General features: G+C 37.0%; 1 protein-coding gene across 1 annotated transcript in view; it reads left to right on the top strand.

Moving 5' to 3' along the window:
- Positions 1 to 12,832, top strand: part of LOC139144830 (eukaryotic translation initiation factor 4E transporter-like) — a 53,746-nt gene that overhangs the window by 24,782 nt on the left and 16,132 nt on the right. The window contains exons 4-8 of the mRNA XM_070715623.1: positions 245 to 381; positions 605 to 943; positions 2,132 to 2,257; positions 11,683 to 11,843; positions 12,451 to 12,592. Coding sequence (XP_070571724.1) covers positions 245 to 381; positions 605 to 943; positions 2,132 to 2,257; positions 11,683 to 11,843; positions 12,451 to 12,592 — 905 coding nt within the window. The remainder of the gene's footprint in view (positions 1 to 244; positions 382 to 604; positions 944 to 2,131; positions 2,258 to 11,682; positions 11,844 to 12,450; positions 12,593 to 12,832) is intronic.

Here is a 12,832-nt window from a genome sequence, read left to right as displayed (position 1 = left end):
TTGTGTTGCTTTTGTGGTTGTGGTTGGAAACATATGTAAAAAGCAGTATAAGGCAAACCTAGTTTCTCAATTCCTCCTGGGGTTTTCAGCCTTTTTGACTTGCCCTTGTTGGACTGGAGCTAACTTTATTTCAGAAGTCAATAGTTTAATGATGATGAAGCAAAGTGATCTGACGTGATAAGATCAGGATTTCAAATCATAGATGTTTGTAATAACTAAGTATTTTCTGCATTTTTTTCTTCAGACCTGATGGTAAATGGGATCCAGAAAGATGGCATATGCATCTGTCTGGGAGAAGATCCAGAGGCTCGTCACCGATCTTGACACTGGAACGACGACCCAGTGATTTAGACAGAGAACTGTTCCGGAGGAGACCTTCAGGTAAGTAACTCTTCCCTGTTGTTTGGGGTTGAAAGTAATACAAAAAGATTCTTATTGATAATCAGTGGTTGCTTCATGGATAGAAAACCCCCAAAATTGCTAATTGTTGTCCAGTAGTTTGAAGTACATTGTGTTAAATTTTTAGCATGAATCAAGCTCAGACGGGCATACCACAATGTTCCCAATCTGTAATCCAAACCATTTGTTTTTCAATAAATCACAGATGCAAAAGAGAGAATCAAGGAAGAGAGAGATGGAATTGTGCTCAGCCCTCAGCGTCGCAGCTTTGGTCACGGTTGCCAGGTATCCGCGCAGAGTGCCTTCACCAGGCGTTCTGGGAGTCCTCTAGAACAGAAGGAGGGAGATGGCAACAGCAGTAACCAAGCACAGAGACGCATTGGGAGTGGCAGACTCACAAACAGGACACGATCCCTTGATTACGATGACAGAAGCACAGCCAGACAGGTTAGAGACAGATATGAAAGAGATTTTGATCATGATAAAGATGGGCGATTTGACAGATATGGACCAAAAGATACCCGAAGATTAACAAGGAGTGAAGGTAACATTTTTCATGCAATAAGTTCTTGTCAGGAAGACTTACAATATATCGTTCAATGTACATCTCAGACAATGACATACTGAAACTTTGGTGGGAAAAATTACAACACTCAAAGGATTAAACACCGATACTTCACACCCAGTACATTTAACCCCATAGGCATACAATAAGCTGTTTGCCTTGAAGATACTGTGAAATAGCAATTGTGCTTACCTTAACCCTTGCACCCTGACCCCCTGGTACTCTATGACGTCATCGGACATTTATGTCCGAGCCGGGTTCAAAGGGTTAAGTGACTGATGTTAAGTGACCAAAATTTTCAGCACAAGGTGTGTTTTTTGCAATGAAATAGCACAATTTCTAAATGTGACTTTGCTATCTATGTAAGGTGCATATATTCATAGATTATAGGTTATATAGTTCAGTCTTAACAAGTGAGACATATGTTGTATTTCAGGAAATACTTGATTCCTACAGGCGTACTTCTCACAAGAGCATGATCTAATGAACAGTTTCCATGATTTGCTTTTATAGGATAAGCTAGACTAAGTGTTATGAGTTCTGAACACAATTTTGAAAAAAGCAAAAATCCACCAGTCTCCAGTTTTCTTTTGTAAAGTAGCTCAAAAGTGGATTACAATTCATGTTCAAATTCAGTTTTGTTATAATGCCCATTGCTAACACCAGGCTTGCTTGAAGTATTCACCAAGGTTTGAAATAATCCCATGGGAACAACTGGATTAATTTCCCTTATTCTCATGTGGTATGTTCTGCAATATTGTTTGTGTAATATGAAAATGAGGGCACTTTGCAAAATATCAACAAGCTTGTACTACCAGGCTTTCCAGTGTCGCCCAGAACAGGCCCAGTTCGAAATTGACATCAGAGTTGCACCATGATAAAGAAGAAACATACTCCATGTGATACATAAATTATAGGATATTATATCACGACCCCAGTGTGTTAATTCTTGCTTATCATATCTTAGTACTTCTGACAAGCACGTTGGCAACTTCATATTTCACAAACTACACATGATACATGAACAAATCATTTGCTTTTGAAGGGAAATATTTCAAACTCAAGTTGGTGAATTTTGTCAACTACAGGGCACTTCCTAACACAGAAATTTACATGTAGGGATTCAACAAAGACAAAATATTCAGAGTGTAAATTCATTGTCCACAGCTCGACGCCAGTACAAGGAGCCGGAGCCAGAGTGGTTTTCAGCAGGTCCATCTAGTCAGTCAGAAACAATTGAATTGCATGGATTTCAAACTGAAGACCTTCAGAAAGAAGTCAACTTGCCCAAAGGTAACTTACAACTTCAAAAGATGTAATAGTATGTGAATGTACACCATGTGAGAATATGACGCTTGTGATTATGATAGTTTTGTATCTGTGTATGTCTGTCTATTATGTACCTACGTTTTGAAAATGGGGCTACTTGAATGGTGTACACTGTGATGAAATACGACATGTCTCTTATGCCCAAAGTGCTGTCTAACATAAAAAATTCTTCTACTGTACGTGAGTTGACTTCCTGGTATTGGATAGAAATTTCCAGAAAGTGGTAAAAGTTCTCCAAATATTAGAAACCTTGTAAATTAGGTGTACTCTGTATGAAAAAAAAATACTGCTTGTTAATCCTCCAATTTTAAAGTTTTGAATGTCTGTTTTATAGCCCATGTTGTGCCAAAAAAAATAAGTATCCATGATCAGAGGAATGGTCAATAGGAACCTGTGAGAGATTTTAAAATGTGAAAGTTACAGATCTTCAACTAAAGCAAAAAGACATATGTGTTGACTAGACAAGTCAAATTTTCAGCTGAATGTTGATTTACAGCAGCTTCATATTTGTTAGTGTAGCGGATTATAGTCTTTGCATTTCAAGAAAATTTGGGTCCTATTTGGCGTACACTTTCTCCAGATGAAAAAAAGTTTGGTAGGCGAAAGTGCAGCTCCCATTTGCTGTGTACACATGTAACATGGTATGCTGTTGCATCATATCGGTTTGCCCTTACTGAACCGGTATGTATCAGTACATCTGTGTTTTCAACAGCAGTAGCTTTAGAACCAACTTGCTAGTATCACCCAGTGTTTTCTCTAGGTTTCTCTGAGAGGGGGGGAATGTTGTCCTCTGGGACTATGATAAATTATACAAATTTAAATCATGCAAATAAAGATTTTGTAAGGTCATAGCATTGATGAAATATCAAATACAAGACACTCCTGTATCTTTCTTTTATCAATCCAGTAAATTTTCAATAAATTATAGATGCAAAGGAGAGAATTGTAGAAGTCTACACTAATCATTCACATGGTTCAAAGACAACTTTGTAGAGTGGACTGTTGAGGTAAACTCTAGTTGATAGTCTTTAGCTTTTTATCACATCCGTAAACAGGAAGTTAAGTTACAGGATCGTGGGTGCAAAATAGTTGGATTACTGATGACGCAGCCTTAAGCATACACTGGGCGGGAGGTTTTGAATTCTCATAACATCACTTTGACTGTATGATAAATTTGACAATCATGATGGACACTTTCGTGACATATTCAACAGGGGTCAAACATAGAAAACATTTTGAAATATGCATTCTCCGACAAAAAAAGGAACATTTCTTTTTGTTTATTTTCGACTCGGGTTTACCGTAGTTGCTATTTATTCAAAGACATCATATGCAAGATTCAATGACAATGAATGCCTGAAACATGGCAAAATTATGGGATTATGGGACCAAACACAGCATATCTCATCAGTAGCGAGGCTTTTTACATTGCATAGATTTACGATAATCCGACTTTTATAGGGGAAGTTCCTGTTTAAGCAGATAGGAAGCTTGCATCACTTTACTGTGGCTACAGATAGTGGGTAAAATCAACTATGTGATGTTTACAGCATAGACAGAACTTATGGTGCAGAATGCTACTATAAATACTCTGTATAAATCATAATCTCAAATTTCATTGTATAGGGGGGACATGTTGCACGTTTGTGTTTATTTTAAAGGAGGGCTTTGTTGAAATAGGTGGAGATTTGCGCAATCACAAGAAAAACACTTGTAACCATGGTGTTTGATGTGTACATATGTCATTGGTTTCGATGAGATATTTGGTAAAAGGAAAATGCCATTTTAAATATGTGTAAATCATCTATAAATGGTGAAAATGATCTTTTCGGGAAGTGTCATTTAGTAACATGTATTTCTGTTTGTGGTTAATTTTCTTTTATGTTCATTTTTGGTAATAAGATGTTTATTTCAGCTTCTCAGAAAGAGTCATTCCAGTTTCTGTGAAACTCTTGTTTATGGTTTCGTAGAAAATCGTTTTCAGATCTACTGCAATTGTAAGGAAAACAGCAATATTATATTTTAGGATATTTTTATGTTGAATTCAAAAATTTTAGAAGCTGCTCTCAGATTTGTGGCTATTTGGTCTTTGGCTACTTTTGGATGCAGTGCTTTCTCTAGAATGCATGGTTGTACGGATCCTCCCCTGTTTAAATAAAATCCCCCTTACAATAGACATAATGAGATCTTGAGAAATTGATATACACAGAGTATCAATTGTAGCAATCTACACCATGATTGCTGTCTATGATGTAACATCACATTGTTGATTTATGAAACCCACTCCAGATTACAAAACTGTATGTGAACTCACATGAATTGAATGAAGGGTGAATAATGTGTGTAGGCTTCAAATGTATTAAACATTAACTAGATGGAAAAAAGGCAGAAACTGTAGGCTGTCAATAATTTGATATTTGATCCACACAATAACCTTAATTTACTAATACCTTGAAAAATCTTAATTTGCGTAGCTTAAATTTGCATAATTGATTATGTTCCCCCTCAATATGTACCAAATCCCCCAAAATTTCAAGCAGAAGGCAACAGGGGAGCATTCATCCCTTGTTAGAGAAAGCTGGAGAAAACACTGTGGATGTCTATCTAATTCAGATTTGTCAAAATTAGGCTAAACCACCAAAAGGTTAATTGTTCCCTAGCTGTGTGTGTATCTAGTGCCAGACTGTGAAGAGCTCAAGGGTTTCATCGAAATTTACCACTATTAGGCCAATACGCAGGGTACGGTAAACCAGTATTAGTCTTGTCATAGACCCTAAAAAAAGTCTGTTTTTAGGGTTATGGTCTTGTACACACATTTACTAGCATGCATTCTGAGCAACTAAATAGGAACACACTTTGTTCTATTTGGGAAGGGCCGAATGAATGAAGTATCAGGCTTCTGTCACAGCGTAACAAGCCAGTTAATCCTGACATTTAAAAATACAGTATGTTGTTATTTGTCATTATTCTAGTACCATTAATATGACACACTGTGCATAATCTGTTAGTATTCTACTCAATATTTTTACAGTCCATAGTTGCTGTTTCAAGTTTCATAATTCGTTTGCAAAAAGGTCACAATCAGTCACGAGAGGTGGTTCACCTTCCGTATGTAGGAAAACAGACTGTTGTCATCTTCTCATTGATTATTCAAGGTTGTTAATCCTGCATGTCATCGTGGCAAATATGTTTCCTGTCTGTCAAAATAATCTGATTTCTGTTAATCATAAATTTTGTCAGGATTTCCTTTTATTGACCTGTTGTCTGTTGCCTGTTCTGTTTGTTTGTCCATATCCTGTGGCTATTGGCTTGTGATCCTGGTCTGTTCTGACAAAAGGAAAATTATAAGACACATTTGCATTGTTATGAGTGTTTCAGGCATTTCTCCGTCAAATGTGGCCTGCACTCATTGACAATAGAAAGACCAAATTTTAAAATTTGAAATGAAAAATTCACTAAAATTGATCTACAAACTGGAGTCTCTACTTAAAGTGTTGAAGGTCACGTAATTGTAACTTAGCATCTTTTTGCCAACAGTATTTCTTCTTTTATCAATTGCAGTCTATATAATCCCCACAACATGTGGAAATACTCTACAGTTAGCTAGTCAACAAAGCGGTGTATCTGTTATCTGTGCGTTGTTTATATTGAAAAATAACTTGTCCTCCAGATTGAGTGTCAAAATAACAGTCCCTGATACATAATTGCACCAATTTTGCAAGCCAAATGTTGAATATTTTAATGTGTTTTATGTAAATACAATAAAATGTAAGTGATTCTGGCGTCCGTGGTGCAAAATACTAAAAAAAATATTGTCAAAAGTTTCTTATTAAAGGTATGGAAATCGATCCCAGGGCCTAGGAGTGGCACATGTAAAACAGTGTATATCTTTGCGTCAGAGGCGGAATAAACTATGAGTGTATCTATTTATCCAGGAAATCTTAATCCCGACTGCTATGTTTGTACGCACATAGAGCCAGTCAACGTTAGGGACACAAAAAACAACACGAGGAACAAACAGACAGGGGTTTTGAACAAAATGTATCCGGTACTTCACCGATGTCAGTAACTCCATACATGAAAATATTCGTAGCTTGACGCACTTTGAACATAGCTCGTAACAAGGAACAGTGGAAAGCCCATGGAACTACGTGTACAACTATAACAGCCACTCATGTAGTTTGTGAACAGTGAAGATTTTTCGGATCAACAACTTTGACGGATGGTGGACTGACCTTTCCTACCGCAATTGTTATCTCCCTCGATTCAGCACAAAATTTTCGTTTGAACTGTTGATGCGGTGTTTACAGTTGTTACGTGGTGGTAAATCCTAGTCGTATTTACGACTGCTGCGTAAACAGTCACTAAATAAACTTTGCACGCATTTACGAGGACTGGATATTTTTACAATTTTTAATCTAAAGCCGTCCGTATACGCGTATGACAGTGACAAAAACAACACAAGGAATCTGGCGTATATTGTTACTAAATTACTTTGACCAAAAAAATCACCCAAATGCCGAACGGTGATCATACAGAACTCTGCGCAGTTTCTGGACTAAACAACCCCAAACTCGACCGGATCTCAGTCAACTGTGCCGGGCTCGACGTCGACTCTATCAGCGTCAACTCAAACTTTCACTCCAGACAACTTTATCCCACAAACTGGGAATATACTAAATTTACCTTGAAAAAAATTCAAACTGTGTATCGTATTGAAAAAATCTTACCGGGGCCACGGAACAAATTATAAAACCAACAAATCCCAACAGAAACAGTGGAATGATCACTGTGCAAGGTCGCTGTATTATATGTCAGGGTAAAAGAATCTAGTTTTGAAATTTCTGGACGGTACAAAAGGCGGGGTAGAATTAGACAAGATTACGACCAATGTGTTACCGCCGATGGTACATAACGTACTATTGATAGCAGGTAGTTCGGTGTCCAGTGAGAACACTTCCCAATATAGCACGGCTGTTGATTTGAGCTGCCTCCGATCGAAAATTTTCAATACAAAGACATGATATCAATAATTTTGCGAGATTATAAATACCCGCTGTCTTCTCGCCAAATAGCTGCGATCAAGGTCATTATGATAGAAGCAATTGACCGCCGAACACCTGCTTGCTGTTCTTATACAAAACGTGTAAAAAATGATTATTCCTGTTGAGAAATACTACAGCAAATATTGCAATGTGAATTTTTTACTATTTTCATCGCAATGGTTTTACATCTGTGTCTATTTTAACACGGTCACTGGACCATTTCTGACGATTTTTACAAACAAAGAATCAGTTGACACCTATCGTGGGAACACGTTGCAAAGACGTTCAAAAAATTTTCATCACATGAAAGATTACCGTAATCCCCGTTTCAAAGATGTAGTAAATGTATAATGTGTTGTTCATCTTGAAAAATCCCGAACTGCAGCCTCTAAATACAAACTTCCCGACAACTTCCCGACAACTTTACAAGCACACTCGTCATCACATGACGATTGTGACCGTACATGTGCTGCCGCCAATGGAGAATCAAAAGACTTCAAATCAAAAGTAAAAAAGTATAGAAAAATATCAATATCCAAGCATTGTAAAACAGAGCAATTTTGATAAGGTCAATTTATTGTATATTATAAAAAATCTCCAGGCCACTTGGAACAGCGTAAGATTATGATCTCACTCGTTCGAATACTACACTCGCACGGTAGGGTAAAAATGGGAACTCAGAACGTTATATACTGCTTCCGCCAAGCGAGTCCGCTTAGCTAAAGACGGTAAAATGACCATAATTATTATTGCTTATCTCTGTAAATTTTGCCGAACATTCGTTAGTAGTTGTCGAATTTCTTGATTTTGTCCGAAAACTATTTCAATGAATGACGTAAGTTTCAAGACACCTGAGTGCGAACGCAATATCGGTATCGGGATAGCAAAATCAGTCACAGACAATCGAGGAAGAACATAGAGTCTATTAATCTGCGAATTAAATGAATCCTAAGTTACTATGAAAGTAAAAAGGTAATGTTGTGTCCTGGTTGGGAAAGAAAAGTTGATTAAGATTTCAAAAAAACGTCAGATAATATTAGAGCAATTTAGTAAAAAACAAGCTCAGAAAAACGTATAGAGATGAACGACATCACGGCGATCTTCAAACCTTTGATCATGTTTCAGTCTGAACGGTCAACATTTGATGCTATAATCTATGTCAAGTGTCTCTTTTTGGTTAAATCTGACAGAGATGAATCAATCGCGATTTAGTTTCATCGCCCCGACCCGACAGAAAATAATGCAGCTCATTGGCACCTGTATAATCGTCGTATGAACGTATCCAATGGCCGGCGTGCATCGCCAGCAAACAACGGTTTTGACGTCACGAGAGCATTTTTTCGCAGTCTGTGAGCGGTGGAGTGATTTGGATAGGCTGCATAGATCGGAATCGAGTTGATTTCGGCGAAAACAGTTAGAAAAGTAGTTTTTCGTGCTCCGTCCAAATTGGATCCGCATGTTGCCGGTTTTGTTGCCGGTTTTGTCCGTGGCAATTAATTACGGAGGCCGTATAACGCCGGGAACACACGGCATTGTACGCAGGGCTAGGCGACAACATACTTCCAAAAGAGATCTATCGTAAAATATCGCACTGCAGGTCAACATACACATCACCCATTCATAGGCCTAGAGGTACACAGACCGACAAACAAACAGGGAGAGGCAATCTGCTTGAAACCATGAAATAGTCCGTTTGTGTCTGAACTCATCTGAGGCCCGTGTTCAGTAACCGTTGGTCAAGTATTTTGCTCAGTGTAAGAATCGTTATTCATTGTTGACATCGTAATCGATCCGATGTACACAACAAATGTTTGATCGTTTTGCACCTTTGCGCGTCCCCTCGTGATTGGCAGCTGTTTGAATGCTTTCATCTATTGTTTGTTGGACGCTTCGAATACAGCATCGAAGCAGTTTTGGCATCAAAAATCAACTTAAAATGGAAAAAATGAGAGAATTTCGCCAACAAGGTGATGCCACAAGTATTCACAAAACGTAATATGTTGGAACAATTCTTTAATTTACACCATGGTTGTTGAAAGGTCCAGATTTTCGGGAGCATTCGTTGACGTTGTTACCATGTGCCACTCATGTTGGATTATGAATGCCCAGGGAGATAGGGGGTATTTATAGGCTCCCCCTGCCTTTAAGCTTTTACCCTCGCCCCCCCCTGGACTTAATCCAAAAATCTAGCAAAATATTTAAATATTTACACAATGATTGTAATTTCAAAAGAAGACAAAAGACAGAAACACCTAAATCTTCTTAATACCTCAGATAATCCCGATCCTGGGCCTTTCGAGCCAGGGTTTAAAGGAAGAGACTGGCTGAAAGACCTGCAGCTAGTGTATTAATACTTTCCATGTACCACCTTTTTTTTGCTCACGTGTTCACACACGTGAGCATATGGTTTAGCCATGTCTGTGTGTCTGTGTGTCTGTGTGTGTGTCCGTGTGTCTGTATCCCCATTATCTCAAAAATGGCTGAACGTATTTCAGTCAAATTTGGTAGACATCTTCAGAATTCAAATGGCTAGAACTGAAAAGGTTTTGGTGGGCGTGGCTTGCATACTTTTTGTTAATTTGCATAATTAATGATTTTAGAGAAAACAGATATACATTAAAACAACTGCACACAATTTGATGAGATTTGCTACAAATGTTGATCACACCAAGATATATCAGCAGTGGGAACCATTAAGGGGTGACGTGAAAGATAGTTGCTAATTTGCATATTTAATGAACTTTCCTAATTAGGGATATATATCTGATTTGACACGATCAAAATTGACCAAACTTGCTACATGTATTGAAGATACTATGATACAATATTATTGAAAGTCATTTAGCATTTTCTCTTCAGACAATTCCTAATTTGCATATTTAATGAACTTTCCTAATTAGGGATATATATCTGATTGACTTGACCAAAGTTGACAAAACTTGCTACATGTATTGGAGATATTATAATACAACATTATTGAAAATCATAAAGCATTTTTACTTCAGCTAATTCCTATTTACATATTTGATGAACTTTGCTAATTAGGGATGTATATCTGAATTGACTGGACCAAAATTTATGAAACTTGCTATATACATTAAAGACACTATGATACAACATTATTGAAAGTCATTTCACAGTTTTACTTCAGCCAATTCAGAATTTGCATATTTAATGAATTTTCCTAATTAGGGATATATATCTGAATTAACTTGATTGTAGTGGTTGAAACTTGCTGTATACATCAAAGATACTGTGATATAACATTATTGAAAGTCAAAAGACAATTTTACTTCGGCCAATTCCTAATTTACATATTTAATGAACCTTGCTAATTAGGGATATATATTTGAATAGACGGGACCAAAGTTGATGAATCTTTCTACATGTATTGAAGCTACTATGATACAACTTTTTTGAAAGTCATTAAGCATTTTTTCCTTCAGCCAATTCCAAATTTGCATATTTAATAAACTTTCCCAATTAGGGATATATATCTGAATTAAATTGATTGTAGTTGTTGAAACTTGCTGTATACATCAAAGATACTGTGATATAACATTATTGAAAGTCAAAAGACATATTTTTACTTCAGCCAATTCCTAATTTGCATATTAAATGAATTTTCATAATTTGAGATATTTATCTGCATTGACTTGATGAAACTTGCTATGTACATTAAAGACAGTCATTAAGCATTTTCTCTTCAGCCAATTCCTAATTTGCATATTTAATGAACTTTCCTAATTAGGGATATATATCTGAATCGACTTGACCAAAGTTGACAAAACTTGCTACTTTTATTGCATATACCATCATACAACATTATTGAAAATCATTAAGCATTTTTACTAAGCCAATTCCTAATTTACATATTTAATGAACTTTGCTTATTAGGGATATATACCGAGATTTACTTGATCAAAGTTGGCAAAACATGCTATGTACATTGATGATTATAACGGGTTAAAACAATATCAAAAGTCATTTCACATTTTCATGTCAGCTAATTTATAATTTGCATGTCTAATGAGCTTTCACAGCTCGGCATATATGGCTTGAAGGACTTGGCCAATGGTAATTACACTTGCTATATAAAGTGGAGATACAATGACAGCAGTCAAAGAACTTTAATATTTTTATTTCAGCTTATTACATATTTGTATACTTCATGACCTAATCGGCAGTGATTATTGTTCATTATGTTGATCATAATACTTTCAATGAAGTTGTAAACATGTGGCAAAGGTTCAATTTTACACAACTGCAATATATAATGAAACACGTGAGCATTTTCAGTTCATATCTGGTTCTTAGTGTATACTCATGTTTTATTCGTTTCAGTAATAAGTGTCAAAAACCGAAATGGCAGTTACGAAACTCATCATTCAACTTCAACAGAGGCATCTCATGACCATGACACAAGTTCAGCCACAACAGAGGATCAAAACTTTGATATCAACCAGTTTTTCAGTTTTGGTGAAACCATACCGGGTCTACCAGAGGTATGTATCTTCTGTATCGAAAGGAGTGGGTACCGGAACAGACTAATCACAGTGCCAACACCTTGAAGTACACATTTTAACATTTTGTTGAATAACTGCCTTCTCTTCTACACCAGTACAAATAAATAGTTGGTTGCAGGGAAGAATATATTAGGAACAATGACACCAGGCTGTAGCTATGCTTTCTGCTTTGTTCAGCAAACAGTGAAATCTAGCAAAGGCAATGTCACGCATTTTTTTCGGTAAATTGTGACATAGCCTTTGGTTGAAACTGGTTCAGGACAGAACGGAAGTTCTCATCAAAAGTAAATGCAGAAAACAATTATGAGGTGATTGTGACATGTATACCTCAGGAAACAATAGATTTGTACAAAATTTGAAACCAGTGTTGTGAAAGAATTGCAACCTGTTTGCCCCAATGCCACGTAAACAGCTCCACATTCACCATTCATAACAATGAGTTTGGACCAAACCATAATGATGAAAGGGTTAAACAAGCGTGGTGCATGATTCATCACAGAGAAACACAATTTCAAAATTCTGTTTACGGAGATTTTGATCAAGCGTATTGACTCAAAAAAGAACTACCTATTCTCATCATTGCCAGATTGTGGATTCCCCTGTAGAGGTATCACAGACCAGCAGATTCAGCCAGTGGTTTTCATCCGGTGGTAATCGCAGTCGTAGTAGCAGCCATAGTGGTGGCAGCAGAAGATCTACTCCACATGAAGAGCTGGAGTCTTTGCATGGTGAGTCTCTCAACCTTTGGGTCAGGAATGGTGCCTTGTGATGCTATTCAGAAAGATAAAAGACTCATCAGTAAATGCTGTAGCACTAACTTCAGGTTGCCTTTGCTTGAATGTTTTCTTATTTTAGATAAGTGATGCACCTGACACATAAGTGTTACAATTGAGATAGGTTTGTTGTCGACCGTAGAATCCCTATACTCTATCAAAGGCATTATTTTGAGGCTCCTGATTGTGCTTCAA

Source organism: Ptychodera flava, chromosome 12 (assembly GCF_041260155.1).
Source record: "Ptychodera flava strain L36383 chromosome 12, AS_Pfla_20210202, whole genome shotgun sequence".
Classification (NCBI taxonomy): Eukaryota; Metazoa; Hemichordata; class Enteropneusta; family Ptychoderidae; genus Ptychodera; species Ptychodera flava.
The sequence above is the reverse complement of the archived record's forward strand: the minus strand, read 5'-3'. Positions and strand labels throughout refer to the sequence as shown.